A 19,661-nucleotide genomic window follows, 5' to 3' on the forward strand; every position below is an offset into this window, starting at 1 on the left:
ATAGTACCGAAGAGCGTCAACTCTGCCAGCGACCTCCGGCTGCGATCGATAGCAAATGTTTGGGAGAACCTTAAACGAAGAGTCTACTCCAAAATCGTGGCCAAAGCGGAGCCACAGCTGATCACCAAGGCCACGAAAGAGCTGAAACGCATGAAGCTATACTAACTTGATAAGTAAGCATTAATCGCCACGATTCTACATTCCGGGCCCCGTTCCGATCAGAAACGTACCGATCGAAATGTGTTATAGCATACGTTGTATTCTGATCGAAGTGTAATTTCTGTTCGGATCCGGCTCCGACCGGTATGTAGAATAGTAGCGAAGCAAAAACAGAATAGGAGTCATAAAGAGCAGCCAAGCTACAGGAGGAGGTTGAGAAAGTAATTTGAGAACTGATGAACGTTCAAGATCCTGGGAAGAATGGTAACCCGGCTGAACTTCTAAATGCGGGGAGCGAGCGGTCGTATGAAGCAATCCACCGAATTATTGATAGGATCTAGGTGGAGGAACAAATACCGAAGGAGTGGTCGGATATATTGCCCTATTTTTAGAAACGGAAGTCGACTTGAGTGGAAAAATTTTGTACCATATTGACCAGGCAGGCTAGTAGACCTACTGAAGAAAACAGAATTTTGCTAAGTCTATAACAATGCCCGTACACAAAAAATCGTCCAATTTGTACGATAGTTAAACAAAACTATCAAAAATTTCGTATCCAAAGCAAATAGTTCGGTCAGTTGCAGCAAGACTGACAGAACTGCAGAGGAAGGAACAGGAACATGAACATTTCTGTTGCGTTACATTATTCTTCAAAAACGGGGCGGGTATCTAATTAACCTCAAACCTTCTTTTAGTGACAAAAATGCCGCGAATACGAAATGTTCTGTATTTCCCCACGACCGTAAACCAAAACTTTAATTTCCTTCTGCATTTGAAAATGTGATGAAAAAGTCGTAGAATATTCCAAACTTATAGAAAATCAGTGGAAGCAGTTATACTGAAAAATTAATTACATAGAAAGTAGGAAACTATACAAACTACAGATTTCAAAAATCAGATAAATTTTATCAAAGTGATGTGTTTTTATGTACAAAAACGAGAGAAGAAAATTACATAACTTATTTATACAGAATGAAGAATATTAAAACCAAGTTCAGGAAGTGAAAACAAACCCGATCATTTGTAGAGACTACACGTTATGAGAAGCTCTGAGTACGGGTAACTTCGAGAGATAAGAAGTTTACAAAAGTTTGTGAAACGTTATTAAAAAGACTTCTAAATCAATTTAAACTGCTCATGAGCCACCGAAACACTGAGCGGAACCTTTTCACTGGAAACTTTTCTCGTGTTGAGTGTGTAGTGTTTTAAATCAACCAAAGGAGACCTGTTCTTTCGCAAACAAACAAACCAAAAACAAAATCAAACAGCTGTAAAAGTGTAACTTCTTTGATGCAATTATCGTTTTGTATATCGTTTATTACACTACTACAGTTCACATGTAAAACGTGTCAATTACAACAGCATATTCTGCGCTATCTCCTAACGTTTTAAGGGCGGCACACGAGCCTGTGATACCCGCATGCTCCGGATCCGGAAGCAAACGAAACACCACCCGTGCCTAATCTGATCCGTTGCACTCACTTGGTTATAACATCGACATAAATAAGAAAGCACATATACAACTAAGGATTCTATGGAAATTAAAATAAATTAAAACAATACCTAAGGTTTAAAAAATATAAACGAAAGAAATATTATGTTGAGCGGGTAAACGCTCACGAAACCACGCGACGGCCAAGATGTATCGCACCTCAAGCCCCTGTCATTTGTCGTACGTAACCTAATTTCATATAGATATCTTTGCGTTGGATAGTCGCCATATACACACTACTAATAAGAACGGTAAAGTTGATAACAACGAAAACAATATCAAAAAAATATTACGAATCGTGTTGAAATGTAACGAGACAATTTTCAACCGTTAGTTAGCTAGCCGGTTGCTGTTGTTCTGCAAAGAGGTGAGTTTTTTTTTCTTTATTTCAATTCATACACATAAATTGACATGCACTGGCGAGAGTTTCGTTTACGTTAAGTTTTTCTTTTTTTTTTTTGGATTTCAACTGTGTATGTGTTTGTTCTGTATATTATTTTGTCTGTGGCTACCGTTTTCTTTTTTGCTAGGTTCGGATTTAGAACTGTTATTGTCAATGATTTTGAAGCGTAACAAAATGGCTGATACTGTGTGGCACTCGACGCACGAAACTGATGCAAAACCGATGGACAATTAATTTGACCCAGCACGGGGAAACGATTGCTGATGTATTGGTGTGTTGTTGTTTTTGTTTTTGTTTTGTTTTGTATTGTTTTGCTATGACTCTGCTTATTTTCTACATTTTGTCACAACAGTTCTGAAACAAATCGGAAGCAGTCTCTAATTTCGAACATTACAATACTTCTAAACACGGTTTGGTTTAATTTGTTTTTTTTTTTCTGTTAGCAACATTTTTGTTTTCGTTTAATATGTTATATCATATAATTTATCTTTAGTGGGTGATTACGTAGCTGCAGCTTGCCGCTGTTGTGTAGTTGTTTATTTTCAGTGATTTAACCGTTGATTACTTTTTTGTTTAGTTTCTGCGCTAATGTATAGAGAGGTTATTAAGCATACGCGTGTACGAGAGTTGGATTTTGCTTTTGAGGACAGCCTGAAGCCTCTCTGGTCATAACTTCTGCTGCTCGTTTACTAAATGGTCTTAGGGGAGAGACCTCAAACGGTATAATTATGTATATGAGGGTATGGTACGAGCTCATTGCTGACACCAGTTCTCTTCACTCGGGAGATGCTCGAATTTTCACTACAAGCATTTATACTACGGACCGGGCAACTGCCCCTTTCCAACGTGTTACTTTGCGTTTATATAAATATAAATCCTCTTAACAACGTGCCATTTCAGCTGGCGACATTTCCTATTCGTTATAAATCTTCTTTCTGTCGACAAATCCACTGCTCTGTCCAAACATGTAAAGGTTATGTTGCACTAATAAATTCTCTTTTGTAAATGGTTTATTTTCTTTCACAATATTCTGCACTAGCATCTATATCATAGTAATTTTAAAAGTATCATCTCTAAAATTTGTTTTTTTTTTCTTTGCCTCTGAACTCCGATATACATAGATTTCTTAATCCTAAACTCTAAACTCTATCTCAGCCCTTTTTCTTATCTCGCGCAATCCGTTTTCTTCGATCGCACTAATAAAATAAACACTATTTCGCACCCACACCTGCACAGCGCACAGCGTAAAGCACTGAAACGGAGTCAACACGCGCGCGCGCGCACACACACACACACACACCGGACTCGAACACCCGATCACCGGCTGACCGACCGACCCGGATCACGTAACCGCACTCCGGGGTCCGGGGTCGCACTTGTTTACCTGCTGCTACGTACTTAGACGAATGCCCAACATTCGAGCGTCTTGATAACAAAGTCCTCCTGCGGGGCCAGCGGTTCGTTCGAGTAGGTGCTGCAGTGCTGCGATCGGCCCTGGTTCAGATCACCGTCCAGCCAGAGACCGAACTTGCCACTGGAAAAAGAAAGCAAAGAAAAGGAAACACATTTTATTAGTTTTTCACTGAAAACTTGTACTAATTTAAAAACAACCATGCGTCCGCATAGTGTACAATCAATGGAGACGTTTTATTTCATTATGATCACAGCTTCAAGAAACCATGGAAATCAGTTTTGGGAACGCTTAGGTGGCTACAATGGAAAAGAACTGTGAGCTAGTACTCGATAATTTTGCAAATATTTTAATTACAAGTGTATCATAAAGGTTATTTACGGATATTCAAAATAATCCTAATAAATCTGTGGTAAGAGCGGCGAGAGGAGATGCTCGAACGGCCTTTCAGCACAGTCAAATTAAAGACCCAACCGTGAATAGATCGTTCGTTGAAGATCTTAAGATTCAAGCCGAGGTAATTCTGGAAGGTGAACATAGAGGAACTGAACTTCTTCATCGAAAATAATGAAAACAATCTGAGTCATCTCTGCGCACAGAGGGAAACGTAGATCACGATTAAAACCAGGCATGGCATCAGAAATTGAACAACATAGAGAACCAAAAGCAACGATAGATCGGATAAGAAAGGAACCAAAGAATGAGGCCTATCAACGACATGCGGCTCTGGAAAAACATTCTTGCAGGACAATCGATTGTGGCCGTAATAACTGTTCTTCTTTATGATATACCACGATGCTTAAGTGGAGTTACGATAAAGTGAGGCTCGTATGCTAAAGATGCGGATGGATAATTATATACCGATCGAGTTGGGACTAGGTTTAGAATATGGATCCAAATTTTGATAAAAAAATGTGGTCCCAAAACAAAGTCTATAATCTAGTCCAAATCTGGAACAAAATTTGGATAAAAAAAGTGGTCCACGATACAGTCCTGGACCAAAATATGGTCCAGGCCCGGAATCTGGTCCAAAACCTGATCTGAAATCTAGCTGCTCACTTAAAATCTGATTTAAAAAAATGTGACCCAAAATTTATTCAAGTGCAAAATCTGATCAAAATGAGTTTTATAATCTGCCCAGTTGGAGCATCTGGTCCCAAATTTGATTAAAAATCTGGACCAAAATCTAATTAAAAATGTGGTCCAAATTCTGGACTTGGTCCTGAATGGTCCTGAAACGTCCAACATCTGGTTCAGGTCCAGAATCTGGTCCAAAAGATGGCCAAAACCTTATCAAAAATGTTATACAAAATCTGGTCCAGAACCTAGTTTAAATTTGTGCCAAAGTTTGTTCTAACATCATGAACATAATTTGATTGTGTTGTGTTAAGGTGGTTTATCATCGCACTGCAGCGTTAAAAGTAATTCGATTTGAGGTGGCTCTCTGCTGTGTTCAAAGTAACTTGACTTAAGGTGGTTCATTACGTCAAGAGGTTATTCACTATGCAGAGAGCTTCCGATCATTGCGCTAAACCATCGAAACGATTGATGAAACCGTCACCTGCATAGCCTTTTACGAGTAGGCCACGCATGCGAAATCAGGAAAATAATTTGATAAAGAAATGTGGTCTGTAATTCAGGTCCAGAATCTGGTCCAAAACCTTATTCAAAACCGGTTTAGTGATTTAAAATGTGATAAAAAATGTGGCCCTAAATCTGGTTTATATTCTGTTCCAATTACAGAATCTGGACTCAAGTTTGATTCTAGTCTAAAATCTGATACAAAATTTAGCTTTCGTCCAGAATGTGGTTCAATATCTGGTCAAAAATCTGGCCCAAAATCTAATAAAAAAATGTGGTCTAAAATCTGGTCCAAATCTGTTCCAAAACTTCTTACAAAATAAGAACGAAATTTGATAAAAAATGTGGTCTAGAATTTAGTCCAGGTTCAGAAATCAACCAGATGCTTAAAATCTTATCAAAGTATTAAACTTGGAAGGAATACTGATTTCAGAAACGAGGGGACGCCAAATCAGGTCTTTGCCAAGGCCGCACAATATCACGCTGCGATGCTCTGGAACCAGGTATAGAATATGATCCAAAACCTGATAACAAAAATGTGGTCTAAAACATGGTCCCCAATCTAGTCCAGATCTGTTCCAAAATCTGAAACAAAACTTGATAAAAAATGTGACTCCCGATATAGTCCAGGTTCGGAATCTGGTTCAAAACCTGACCTAAAATCTAGTTGGTGGTTTACAAACTGATAAAAAACTGTGACCCAAAATCTGCTCCAGAACCATAAACTGATCAAAAATGTGGTCCAAAATCTGATTTATAATCCGGTAGAATTTGAGAATCTGGTCCAAAATTTGATCCAAAATCTGATAAAAAATGTGGTTCAGAATTTGCCTCACGTTCAAAATCTTAGACTAATCTCATGTTTGTAGTCTTGACCTTGAAATGCGGTCATACATATTTTTAATATTTAATTTTTTTTTGAAACGGTGGTTCCACAATTGATGAAGGGACGGTAGAGGAAAGAAATGAAAATTTTTGGTGAAGGGAAAACACCCACAATCCGGTGGGTTTCGAATCCGGTTATAATCTCAGATTATAGCTTCGACTCATGCGCCTTTCAGCATTGGACAAAAGGTAGGAGTCAAAACGACTACTTGTTAAGCGTAACTATCAGTACCCTTTCGTCCTCACCTTTCCGCTCTTTCTCCTCCTTCACCAAAAGTTTTCATTTCTTTCCCCTACCGTCCCTTCATCAATTGTAGAACAACCGTTTCAAAATCTTGTTTTGGTCCAGTATGTGGTTCAAAACCTGGCCTTAGGGGTCGTACAGAGTAATAGCGACTGCGACGCGACGCGGCTTCGCTCACATGTCGCTAAATGCACAGTGCTAGTTCGGGTGAAAAAGGGCTGCGCATATAACTACAGCAAGAAAAGTCGCAGCGAGCCGCTGGGCGCTTGCACTCTGGCGGTACCCTTCGGTGGTCCTAAATATTATCCAAAACCTGATCCAAATTTGATGAAAACGTGGTCCAAAGTCTGGCCCAGGATCTGATAGAGGTTCAACATTTGATTCAGATGCAAGATCTGGTTCAAAATATGGCCAAAAACCTAATTGAAGGTCTAATGTTGGGCCAGAATCTGTTTAAATTTTGTTACAAAATCCAAAACAAAATTTGATAAAAATGTAATCAAACTAATCCAGGTCCAAAATACGGCCCAGTTCTAGAATCTTGTTCAAAACCTGATCCAAAATCTGGTTGGTGGACCAAAATCTGCTAAAAAATGTGGCCAAGAATCGAGGCAAGGTCTGTCGTCCAAAATTTGATCTTAAATTTGGTTCAAAATATTAACCAAAAACCTGGTCCAACTCAGATAAAAATATTGTCCTAAATCGGATCTAGAATCTGATGCAGCTCCAAGATCTTGTACAGGTCCAGAATCTGATGCAGGTCCAGAACGTGCTTCAGATCAGACCTAGAATATGGGTCCACAATCTAATCCAAAGTCTGATTCAAAACCCGGTCAAAATTCTGATCAAAAATGTGGTTCAAAATTCGGTCCAGAATCTAGTACAAATCTGTTCCAAAATCTCAAAAAAAAGTTGATAAAAAAATGCAATCGCAATTTAGTCCAGGTTCAAAATATGGTCCAGGTTTGGAATCTGGTTCAAAACCTGATCTAAAATCGGCTTGGTGGTTTGAAAACTGATAAAAAACTGTGGCCCAAAATCTGCTCCAGAACCAAAAATTGATCAAAAATGTGGTCCAAAATCTGGCCTAGAATCTAGTCTAAATCTGTTCCAAAATTTGTAACAAAATTTGGAACAAAATCTGATAGAAAGAATGTGGTCCAGAATTTAGCGCAGATTCAGAATCTGGTTGATGGTTTAAAATCTTACCAAAAGTAATTTTTAGCCAAATTAAAGGCATTATACTCTAATTTTCACGGAGTACGGAGATGTACTAATCAATAACTCTGGAACCAACTTTAACTCTTCGCTGTGTTTGGTTTTGTGACGGGTTTACGGAAGATTGCTCAGTACAATACCTAGTGCTTATTGTTTACATTTATGGATCTGCGGAACATCGCGTATTCACGCTTATTGTTAACATTTGCCGATTCTATCGCATCGTTCAACGTAGATTGTGTTGCGTTAAGGTGGTTTATCATCGCACAGCAGCGTTCAAAGTAATTCGGTTTGAGGTGGCTCTCTGCTGTGTTCAAAGTAACTTGATTTGGGGTGGTTCATCATGTCAAGGGGTTGTTCACTATGCAAAGAGTATGCGATCATTGCGCTAAACTGATCAAAACGATTGATGATACCGTCACCTGCACGGCCTTTTACGAGTAGGTCACGCATGCGAAATGCATAAGATTGAACTAGTCTGTTATGAAAGTGTTGCATGAGCGCATGAATCTCTTTTGGCTGTGCGACCAGTGCGTCGAATTGATGAAAATGATTCGCTTTAAAAAGGCTTTATCGTCCGTCGGCCAGGCTGCCTCCTCAATATCTGCCAACCATGATGAAGTTATTAGAACAGCTTTCTAAGAAAATGTATGAGACTGTTTCTACACCATAAGCCTCCAGAATTGCCGTTGGCAAACTTTCAATAAAACGACGTCGTAATGAGCACTTGAAGGTGGCGAGGTACAAAGTCTTCGAATTACAAAATCTTAGAAACTGCCCCCCGTCCCAAAGAATTATTCTGGCTGTACCTGCTCACAATTCACCCTAGCGTCAAAGCGGAAGCTGTAACTGATTTGGTAAAGCAATATTTGCAGTGCGATAAATCGTTCAAGGTCATTCCCTTGACAAGTCAAGTTCAATTACGTTGATTTCATTCCTCTCACTAACCCATGGCGTGTTCTCAATACTATGAATGCTTTTAACCAACCCCCAAGACATAGCATGGATATTAGCCACTTTTCCTAGGGCAATGACTCTGATGCAGTTGCTCCGACCTCTAGGCCTGTTAATAGCTCATCTTAAGCAACGTAACGCACTTTAGGCAGCATGATGAAAATCCTCAACCCACCCGTCACAGTCGAGCGCTTTCACTTCGATCACACAATTAGTTCCTGCCATCAGAGCCGTTCCGGTCCTGTGTTCGCTGCCGGTGACGAGGACTTTCAACTTGCTTCTTCGGGCAAATACCAGCATAATAGTGCATCTTTGCTTTTTGAGAACGCCTCTCCGTTCGTAGTAATAATTTCTGCGATGACGGTCCTCCGTCAACATAGGGGAATGCCCCAGGTTGTGAATAGTTTTTTCCTTGTTGGGTACATTCTCCACTGCGACCAGTTATTTGATCTATTGTGACGGGATGGCAAGAGTTCCTTCAGCGTTGCTAATGGACAGCATTTATATACATTTGAAGAATTAAAGATTAAAGATATTAAAGATTATCGAATGGTTGTATCGAATCACTGCAATGATGTCATATGCGAAACGTGGCTCAGCTCTCGGACGATTTCCAATCAAGCTTTGAGACCCGATTATGAAGTTTGTAATCGAAACCCTAGCAACAGTTGCAAGTCTACCAGCTGTGGTGTTCTGATAGCTGTCCACCGTGGATTGGAAGCGAGAACCGTCGAGCATAACTCATGGAACTGCGTAGAGCAGGTTTGGACGGTCATTAAGTTAAGCGATCGCTTACTTTTTTATATGGCATATGTATCGCACCTGATCGTGTATGCGACAACGACCTAATTGACGCACACTAGCAATAAAATTACTCAGTTATAAGAGATGTTTCGCCACTTGACGGGAAAGTCATATTGGGTGGCGTCAAACTGTCAGATATCTCACGGAAACCAGTCTTTAACAGTTTTTTCTATCCTAATTCTAAAAACTTTACAGTCCGTACACAACTATGGTACTGCAATGGAGCACCAAGTTAATTGGATCTCTGTTTTGTGTGCTCACAGAACAAGCCCCCATTTATCTCAGCGGCTCCTTGTCCGTTAATCAACATCTGAACATCTGTATTCAAGATAATCTCCGTTGGGATTTTGATGAGTTTCCAGCTGCTGCCTCCTGTCACTTCCGTAAAACTGATCAACAAATCGTCAATGAATTGTTGTCTATTATTGGGTGACACACTTGATCCAAACGACGTTGAAGCTTCGAAGTTTTTCTTGAACTATGTAAACAAGTAATGCCAGGTTCCCAGAGTAAGTCCAGATTCCCGTCATCAATGGAATACAACGGAGAAATTGCTGTCGCTCCTCGGGATATATGCCGCTTCTTTTCCAAGAAGATTGCAAGCGATTTCACCAACGAATGGTCGGGTTAAACGTTGGGTGCTATTGATATCAATGTCGAGATGATTTCGAAGGCCATGCTCATGGTCATGCTCTAGCCGTCCTTCAATCCCAGACCCGTTAGAGTTCCCTCTGTATTTCTGAAGGGACATATAGCCTGCTTGCTGACACCATTGCTCCAGTGGGACTTTCCCCTTATGTTGGAAATTGGAACATATGTTCCCAGTCCACAACAAAGGAAATCAACGAGATGTAAACAACTATCGACTAACGAGGCATCAAATCGCTGAATGACGTTTAGAAGCTATTTGGGTAGGTGGTCATGAAACCTCTACTTACTAATTGTAAGCAGTATCTAAGTGCTAATTAACATGGCTTGACTTCTCAGCGCTCTACCACTACTAATCTGCTGTGTCTTACATCATACATAACGGAAGGTATGGCCCAACAAGCTCAAAAAGATTTTTTATACACCGAACTGTGGGCAGTCTTTGACAAGATAAACCACGCCATCACAATTGCATAGAACGGATGTTAACGGTGACCTTTTGCAATGGTTCCGCTCATATCTCACCGACACTAACAGTTGATGGTAGCCGTTGGAGATCATCCGGTCCGATAGCTATCTAGCCTCGTCAGAGGTACCCTAAGGAAGCCACCTAGACCATCTGATTTTTCTGCATCATCAAGGCCCCACGACTCTCGTATGCAGTTGATTTCAAAATATACTGCCAGATCAGGGGCGGACTGGCCCACCGGGCAACCGGGCAAATGCCCGGTGGGCCCCAGTAAAAATTTCGTTGTTACACAAAATGAGATTTTCCAAAATTTTTATTTCAGCTAAACTCTTTCTACGACTCACAAATGTTCAATTCCTGGGGCCCTATGTTTCATGAAATCAACCGATTTGATGATTGAAAATTCAGTTTCAAATGGGACTGTTGGAGCCCCGAAGTTTAAACCAAAATTTCTCTTTCAATTGAACTTTTTCCATGACTCACGAAAGTTCGATTGTTGGGGCCCCATGATTCATGAAATCAACCGATTTGATGATTGAAAATTCAGCTTCGAATGGGACTATTAGGGCCCCGAACTTTAAACCAAAATTTCTTTTTCAATTAAACTTTTTCCATGACTCACGAATGTTCGATTGCTGGGGCCCCATGATTCATGAAATCATTTAAGTTGAGCTGTTGGGGTCCAAGCTCCGAAAATATTACCAGCTTCAATTCTGAGTATTTAAAATTAGAATTAGTATTTCATCCGCAGTTATTTGACTACTTATAAATATTGAACTGTCGGCTTAAGCTCCATACTCAGTTTACTTCAGTGGCGCGTTTACGGTCCGTTAGCGATCCTGCGCCGAATGAATTATGGTCCTACCTTTCTTCAAACCTCTCGAACACCAGCTGAACGTGCATCATCCTCGATAGCACACATCTATAAGTGCGATGTCTACTCCGAAGTATACGGCCTCTTCTTGATTCTCTGCTTACAATAATTTTGGCTCCTCTTTGGACGGGCCTTCTAGACACGTGACCAATCCAGCGCAGACTGCCACACTGTGCTATCTTCATTATAACAGCATATTTACATTCTTAAGATAGCTCGTGGTTCATGCGTCTGCGCTACACTCCATTTTGGATTTTGCCAAATTTTACGCTAAAACCCCAAGCATTCGTCGATCAGCTTCTTTTAGCGTCCATGATTCATGTCCGTAAAGGGCCACCGAGAGGAGAGAGCATCTGTTTTACGCGAATTTGTAAGCTACGGGACTTCAGCTACAAAATGTAATGCCTGCGGTAAGGCCAATTCGCAGCTGTAATTAGTCGTTTTATTTTGCGACTTACATCGTTGTAAGAGCATACCAAAATATATTCAGTTCCTCTTCGACACCAACACCATTTGGATTTCCACGCCATGTACTTCGTTTTGGCGGTGTTAATGGTAAGTCCCAATTTCTCAATAAATGACCTAAAGGCTTCTTTCGCTGCTTTATTTTTGATTTTGGTATACCGACGTTATCCGCAAAATCAAAAAGCACGTGAGGCCTCATCTGCTTTTCTGACTCATAATTTTTACTCATCCAGCGTCACACGAATCAACGTAACTAGTCCTGTGGGAAAACCATGTCCTAGCCTTAACTGTTACAGCTCATTTCGTTTGACTGAATCGTATGCCGCCTTGAAATCCATAAAAATATTATGAGTCTGCAAGTTGCACTCCCGAAACTCGTCAGTTACTAGACGCATGGTAAATATCTGATCTATCGTGAAGCAACCCTCATGAAAACCAGCTTGATACTCGCCAACGAAGAACTCAGCTAACGGACTCAGTCTAAAACACAGAATAGGGAGAGCACCTTATAGGCAAAATTGAGTAACGTAATGCCTCGATAGTTTTTACTCTCATGTCGATGTCCGTTTTTAAACTTATGGGAAATGAGGCCAATCAACCACTCCTCCGATATTTATTTTCCTCCCATATTCTGTTCCTGACAATGAGGTAGCGCTCGCTCCCCGTTTTTAGAAGTTCAGCCAGGATACCATCCTTTACAGCAACCTTACCGTTTTTCAGCTCACTGATTGCTCTTTTGGCTTTCTCCTGTGTTGGCGGCTCCACACCTTGGCCTTCGCTCAAAATTCTTATCCTGTAGCTGCTGATCTTCGTGTTTACTTCTCTATTCAACAGCGTCTGAAAATACTCTTCCACCTGGCTGCTACCGTCGTTTGGTCAGTAAGCAGGTTGCCAGCACTATCATTGCACATCACAGGCATGGCAAAATTCTTGCACCTGACCGTTTTGTGGAAACTCCGTGTGTCGTTGCTGACGAACCTCTCCTCTGGACTGGCGAGTACGTGCTCTTCGTACTGGCGTTTTTAGACGGTGGGTTCTTTTTTCCGCAGCTCTACCAGGATGAACCAAAAAGATTCGCGCAGAGGCTCGGGCATTCCTCACATTGAAATCGTGTGAAGAATTCTGAAGATTCTAGGATTCGCACAGAATACCTTGCTTATAGAAGCATGATTCTTATAGGAGAATCCAAGAGTCGAATCCCAGGGATAGCTATAACTCGGCACGGGAATCGCCTGCACTATGAACTATGCACTATGCACGACATGACTTACAAAATAGAGCCCATATTCATTCGATTTACTGTCCTTGTAACGCTGATGTCTTTAGAGTAGATGTCTTTTTTTGTGTTAATTTACTAACATGAGAATATTGCAAACTGGGGCCCCTAATATCAAAGGTCCGGTGGGCCCTTTGGCTCCCAGTTCGCCCCTGTGCCAGATCCGTATGACTGACGACTGTCAAATGCTTCAAAGTCAACGGCCTCGATTTGCCACTTGGTGCGATGTGAACTGTATGCTAGTGAACCTGGTGAAGTGCTCAGCAATCACATCCGATCCTTTTTCGTTAATAGCTCGGAGGCATAATAATTGAACATATCCCGCATATCAAAGATTTGGGTGTGGTATTAGATTCGCAGTTAACGTACAAGCAACATTTCTCGTATGTTGTCGCCAAAACCTCAAGGTCTTTCGGTTTTATAATCTTTAAGATTGCGAAAAATTTCTCTGGTACATGCTGCCTCCTGCCTTAAATCGCTGAACTATTCGCTAGTGCGACCAATTCAGGAATACTGTTCGTCCGGATTCCTAACTAAAACAATGGCGCTGAGAGAATTGAGTCAGTTAAGCGTCAATTCCTTTGAGTCCTTTGAACCGCTTTGCGAAAGCTGCCTTGAAGAAAGCCACTTCGTCTTCCCAGCTATACGGTGTACGGCTAGTGCCGGGGTTTGAGAGAAGCCAACAGTCGCAACATGGTCGGAATCATTTCTTTTTCTCTCCAAGTCGTCTACGTTTTACCTTGAATTTGTCGTACGACGTCGGACAGACGCAAGCAAACTGTTCGTTCATGTCCGACAATGTCCAACGAGTTTCTTCCACGCACATGCAGTTGTAGTAAATCATCCAATGGTGGGCGCTTTGGTTATCGTGATTTTTTCGCTTGTTGTACAGAACCTTTCAAGTTGAAGCTGGTGATTGTTTCAAAAGACAGCGATTTACAGTCAGGCACGATTTGCCGATGTTGAGCACGTTAATTAGAACAAGCGTTACATTGTAGGAAATTATATTCAATTTAAATTCATCTCCGATCAATGTTGCTCGCCTTCTACCCAACATTTGATTGAATATGTATGTACCAATGAAACATTGAAAGCGATCGTCATGATAAATTATAACCCGTTTTACTGATGCTGATTGAAAGCAGTTTTGAAGCAAATCGGAGCCTCTTCAGTTGAGTCCAAAACTGCATTGCTTCAATGCAATGAATGATTTGCAATTAAGGGTAAAGTTATCGAACCCTGCTAACAGGTACATATGGTATGGTACCTAGAGTCAAATAGCTGTGACATACCTCAAGGGGAAGTAGTTGAAGGTTAACACGATATGAAGGCTCCAAATAATAGCAAATATGAAAAGTTAATCAAAGGGCAAATCGTAAAGACTTCACTATAAATCCTTCCCAAAAAAAGCAAAAGCAAGCTACTCACTCTCCGGCACCGATCGCCAAACTTTCCGGGTTGCCCTTGATGAAGTATAGGTTCTCCCCGCTCCAGTGGAACACCTTAAAGTGGGGATTGAATTTGTACAACAGCGATTCGCCCGTTCCGTAGAAGTGGTCCGACACATGCAGCGAGCAGGACGTGAGGGCTCCAAATACCTAAAACAAAATATAATTCGGTCACAATCAAATTATGCTTCTCAGTCTGTATGCGTGCAGCACTCACATTGTGTTCCGTATCCTCTATGACTATCAGGATGGGGCTCTCCAGCTTGTGCATCTTCCTGTACAGCGAATTTAGCGAGAAGCCGTGCAGCGAAGTGCTGAACACTAGCGACCACGAGTAACCCTCGGCGCGGGCCGGCAGGTGGGCGCACAGTTTTTCTCTGTAACGCAGATGGAAACGAAAATTAGGCAAATGTTAAAATCCATGATAACGGTGGTCAACTTACCGGTGCTCTTCACTGAGGATCTCCGTCTGGCCGATCAGTTCCGGGATCTGGAATTCCTGATCGAAGGAACTGGTCGCAAACAGTGTCGCCTTCCGGTAGTCATCTGTGCTCATAGACAGAACCTGAACGTGGCGCGAGAGGGAGAAAAAAAAGCAAAGCTCACGATTAATTTTACTGGCGCGTGGTAATAAAAACTTGCTTTTAGGGTAACTTGCTTGGCTATTAATAAGTATTTTTTTGTTCAATTGCTACTACTGGTGAGTTCTTGCACAGAGCATCAAGGCTAAACATTGCAAAGACGTATCGGCTAGTATGTATAAAGTAGACAGAGAGAGAACAAGGAGTACTTGATTGGCTGGTGTTGATCTAAGTTTAGACAGAGAGGGAACTAGATAAAATAAAAAACAAACAACATATCGGAAGGCCGCAGCACACTACGTTCAACGGTTTCTACGGGTGTGATTGGAAATCGTGTCGAGCGGTGGTTCGGTTTTTTTTTTGTTGTGAAATTAAAACATTCAGTTCTAGAGGGGTTGCAGTTTCGGTTTTAACAAATCTACGGTGGAACATCCGCTATTCGGCATTCCTCAAAAGAACAACATTCAACAGTGGTGCAACGGTCAGTGTGTACTGTCTGTTCTTGCTTGTTTTTTTTATTTGTTTCCTTAAACGCCAGATATGTACATATACATTCATCAGTTCTAACAACAAACGAGCAAATCGAAGCTTTTTCTACATCAACAAGAGGGTGCAGCACACGGTCAGGGGCAAATATCGGTAGTATAACGATTTTTCTTATTTCTAATAGATAATTGGAGCCAGTACATATTTACACTTGTATGTTGCAACAGTTTGCACAAAATATCCCAAAAGAACAGAAGAAAATTAGGTATTCTTTGTATCAGCTATTTGTTTTCGACTAGGTAAATAAATAAGATAAGGTAAAAAAGAACATTTAAAGTCAAAGTAAATTAGTACAGCTGAGTCGATCGGTCTAAGTGTGTTCAAATTAACGGTAATTTACAAGTACATCCCAATCCTTGTTGCCTTCCTCTCCTCAAAGTACTTAGAACAGACACAGCGAGCGATGGGAAGATAAGTGAACATCTATCTGGGTCGCCCGATCGCGGAACAACACATTGCAACAGATGAGATGACAGCCACTGATGGCGACTTGTGAAATTAATCATCTCGGTAAATTGCACTGCCGCCGTCTGATTGGACGCCGGTGCTGCTACTGTGTGACAGTAAACGGTTCAAGCTGCCGGCCGCAGTTCGACAGATATTTTTTTTTTTTGCTCTATGCATGCACTATTATAAACTGTCTCATCATCGTTCGCGCTCAGCAGCAGCTGGCTAGGGACAAATAGCCCTAACGGAACCCTTACGGACATTTGTTCGTAGCACAAAGTGCACGATACGAAACAATAAAGACTAATTACTCATCAATAGCACAGATCAAATTGATTGGGCATGGTGATTGAAGATATAACATCCAGTATGGAAGCTTTCAAACATCTGAAATTTATCGCCTGACATGTTTAATTCAATTATCAAGTGCAAATAAAACGTATGAACAAATATGATGTAAAATCTAATATTTAGCAATGACTTTGCTAAATAGTTTAGGGGAAAACCCATTTTTCGCAGAAGTGTTTTTGTCCCGTTTTGTGCGTTTTTGCTACACATTTTAAAGTGTATTTTGTTGCACAGAAAAATTAGCTTAATGAGATCATCTGTTTCGTTTACACTCGCTATCTAGTAGCAAACCACGAATGCTACCGGTATGAACTGCTATTTGTTTTGGTGCTAATGGTTTTAGATAATAGCAATGAGAAACAAATTTCATTGTCATATATAAAATCAGGATTTTTCGTGATTCGCCATATTGTAATGATATAAGAAAATTGATTTGTGCAACCTAACCGGTTTATTTGAGTTTTGATGTTTAACCTTCGTCAGACCGTCAAATCAATTGATATTCGCCTCGATTCTGCATTCCGATCAGGCTCGTTCCAATCAGAAACGTTCCAATCGACGTGTGTTATAGCATACGATGCATTCCGATCGAAGCGCTATTTCTGATCAGATCCGGCTCCGATCCGATTGATTGCATAGAATATCTTTTGTAGCAACATTAACTGTAAAATAGGTAAAGATGTGTTGGTTCTTTAGCTCCCTCCAGTGTTCCGCAAGGCAGCTATTTAAAACCACATTTCTTTATATTATTTACTAGCTGACCCGAAAAACTTCGTATTGCCACAAATTAAACTGTGTTGTACATAAATCGTGAATCTCGGATGACCTTTGTCACAATCTCGGGTTTGCAAGTTTCTGGGGAGTTCATGGGTGTTTTGATATACAAATTTTCCTCACAGTAAAGTAGAAAACAACTTCCCCCAATTGCTAAGCCTGATAAAATAAAGCGGATAGCATTTAAATATTCGCCATCATTACAAACCATTTCGCCGAATACCGTTTTGCGGAACACCAATTCTCGGTTGACCATGACGCGGAAAATAGAGTTTCGCAGAATACCATTTCGCGAAAAACCTTACGCGGGATGTACCATTTCACGGAAAATCTTTTCGTAGAAAGTACTATTTCGAAGGGATGATCCAACTGAAGGAAAGTAATAGAGGTCAGTAGATCTAGGAAAATAAATAAATCTAGATAGAGGTGATCTCTACAGGGGGCTGCCATCCCGCAGTGGCCGACACTTCCGACGGCAGGTCGCCGGCAACACTCGCGGCCTGTGACGGTCTCGCGCTGAGTTATCTAATGTTACTATTGGTAGTTTTTGGTGGTCTTGTTATTGACTAATGTTCTATGAGAGAGTCTACAATTTCTCGAGTTCGAATAGTTTTTGAGTTACGCAAAACTTTTAGTCTTTTATTTGTATGAGAGCCCTTATCCCCCTACCACTGGGGGTCTCAAACCATCATAAAAAAATTCCTGCCTCCAAACCCCCCCCCCCATGCCAAATTTAGTTCCATTTGCTTGTTTAGTACTGTAGTTATGAGGAAATTTGTATTTCATTTGCATGGGCATGGGAACCCCTCCCCCCCTCCTAAAAAGGTAAGGTGTCCTAATTCATCATAGAAAAAATTCATGCCTCCAAAACACCCACATGCTTCCACTTGATTAACTAGTTCTTGAGTTATGAGGAAATTTGTATTTCATTTGTATAGGAGCCCCCCTCCTAAAGTGAGGAGGGGTTCTAATGCACCATAGAAAAAATTCTTGCCTCCAAAAACCTGTACATGCCAAATTTGGTTCCATTTGCTTGATTAGTTCTCGAGTTATGACAAAATCTGTATTTCATTTGTATGGAAGCCCCCCCTCTTAAAGGGGGGAGGGGTCATAATTCCCCTTCTAAAGAGGGGAGGGGTCTCAATTCACCATTGGAAAAATTCTTGTCTCCAAAAACACCCGCATGTTAAATTTGTTTACGTTCCGCGTAAATCAAAACCGGAATACTTACGAATGGCTGAAACACAAACGGCCGAATCACGAATGGTCGAATGTCATATTCGAAAAATGAAAATATTCACAGCCAGCATTGCCAACCTTCCAGATTTGTCTGGATTTTTCAGACTATTTGATGCCTAATCAGACAAAAAAGACGTTTTTCAAACATTGTCTTCCATTAGATCAAATGACACCAGATTTTTCCAGACATTTTTATTTTCGTTTTCCAGATTTTCGTAAAAACCGGTTGGTAACGCTGTTCACAGCTTTCAACCTGCGTAAATGATAGGTATATGCTGTCCTTACTTTCTGCCGGTCATTTGACTCAACTAAGAGATAATCCCAACTAACCAATAAACCAAGGAAAATCCATTCACTTTATAAGAAGTGGTTTCGGAGAAGGTGGGAGGCAGGCTTGGCATACACTTTTCGCCTCAATTTTGCTCTTTTGATTACTGCATCTCAGCCAAGCAAAATTTGAAAAAGTGATGTATGGGGCATTCGTAGAATTTGTTATTATCTTTAATATTGCTGAAGAAAGCATTACTGTGCATTTTGTATTTATGGCGCTATAAGGCTGCTACCCTCTTGGTAGCAAAAAGAGCGCTCTTTTTGCTACCAACGGCGTTGTTGCCTTACAGCGCCGTAAATACTAAAGATACAACTTCACTTTCTTCAGCATTATTATAGATAATTACTAGTTCTACAAATGCCCCATATATCACTTTCTGAAATTCTGCTTGGCTGAGGAGCAGTAATCAAAAGAGCAAAATCAAAGCGAAAAGTGTATGCCAAGCCTGGTGGGAGGTTTGCCCCGCAGACTGGTAAATAGGTCTCGCTGCCTCCGTGATTCGACCAAATAAGGGTTCGGCCAAATATAATTTCCGCCTTCTGTGACAATTGTTGAAATTCGGCCATTCGGATTTCGGCTAGTTGTTATTCGGCCGTTTGGAACTAGCACATCAAAATTGCACAAATTCCGAAATTCGTCTAAAAAACTGCCTAAATTTCAAAATTCGCATAAAAAACACTAAATACAAAAAATTCGCGTAAAAAAGTGTAAGTTTCAAAATTTGCGTAAAAACACCTCGTGAATTCCAGAAAAACTACGCTAATTCCGAAAATAGTGTCAAAATAGTCGCGTAAAACACAAACCACGCAAATTCCAAGTTTAGTGTAAAAAACCGCGCAAATTTCGAAATTTGCGTCAGAAAAAACCGCGATAACTCCGAAAATGGCGTAAAAATAGTCGCGTAAAAAACAAACCGCGTGAAAAAAGGCTAATACCGAATGGCCGAAACACAAATGACCGAAAAAAAAAATTGCCGAAATCCAAATGATCGGCTGTTCCCGACATAAACCACTTCTATTTAGGTGCATGCATTTTCCTAGGTTTGCTGACTAAGGCTTGTTCGC

General features: G+C 40.8%; 1 protein-coding gene across 3 annotated transcripts in view; it reads right to left on the reverse strand.

Moving 5' to 3' along the window:
• Nucleotides 1–1,417: 1,417 nt before the first annotated feature.
• LOC128742004 (nuclear receptor coactivator 7) overlaps nt 1,418–19,661 on the reverse strand; it is a 464,218-nt gene continuing 445,974 nt past the window's right edge. For 2 of the 3 annotated variants that reach the window (XM_053838175.1, XM_053838174.1), the window contains 4 exons: nt 14,775–14,896; nt 14,549–14,708; nt 14,312–14,481; nt 1,418–3,588 (listed from right to left, as the gene is read on the reverse strand). In XM_053838175.1, coding sequence (XP_053694150.1) covers nt 3,453–3,588; nt 14,312–14,481; nt 14,549–14,708; nt 14,775–14,896 — 588 coding nt within the window. In that variant the 3' untranslated portion in view covers nt 1,418–3,452. The remainder of the gene's footprint in view (nt 3,589–14,311; nt 14,482–14,548; nt 14,709–14,774; nt 14,897–19,661) is intronic. The other variant, XM_053838176.1, reaches the window with a different exon arrangement.

This window comes from Sabethes cyaneus, chromosome 3, assembly GCF_943734655.1.
Source record: "Sabethes cyaneus chromosome 3, idSabCyanKW18_F2, whole genome shotgun sequence".
Taxonomy (NCBI): domain Eukaryota; kingdom Metazoa; phylum Arthropoda; class Insecta; order Diptera; family Culicidae; genus Sabethes; species Sabethes cyaneus.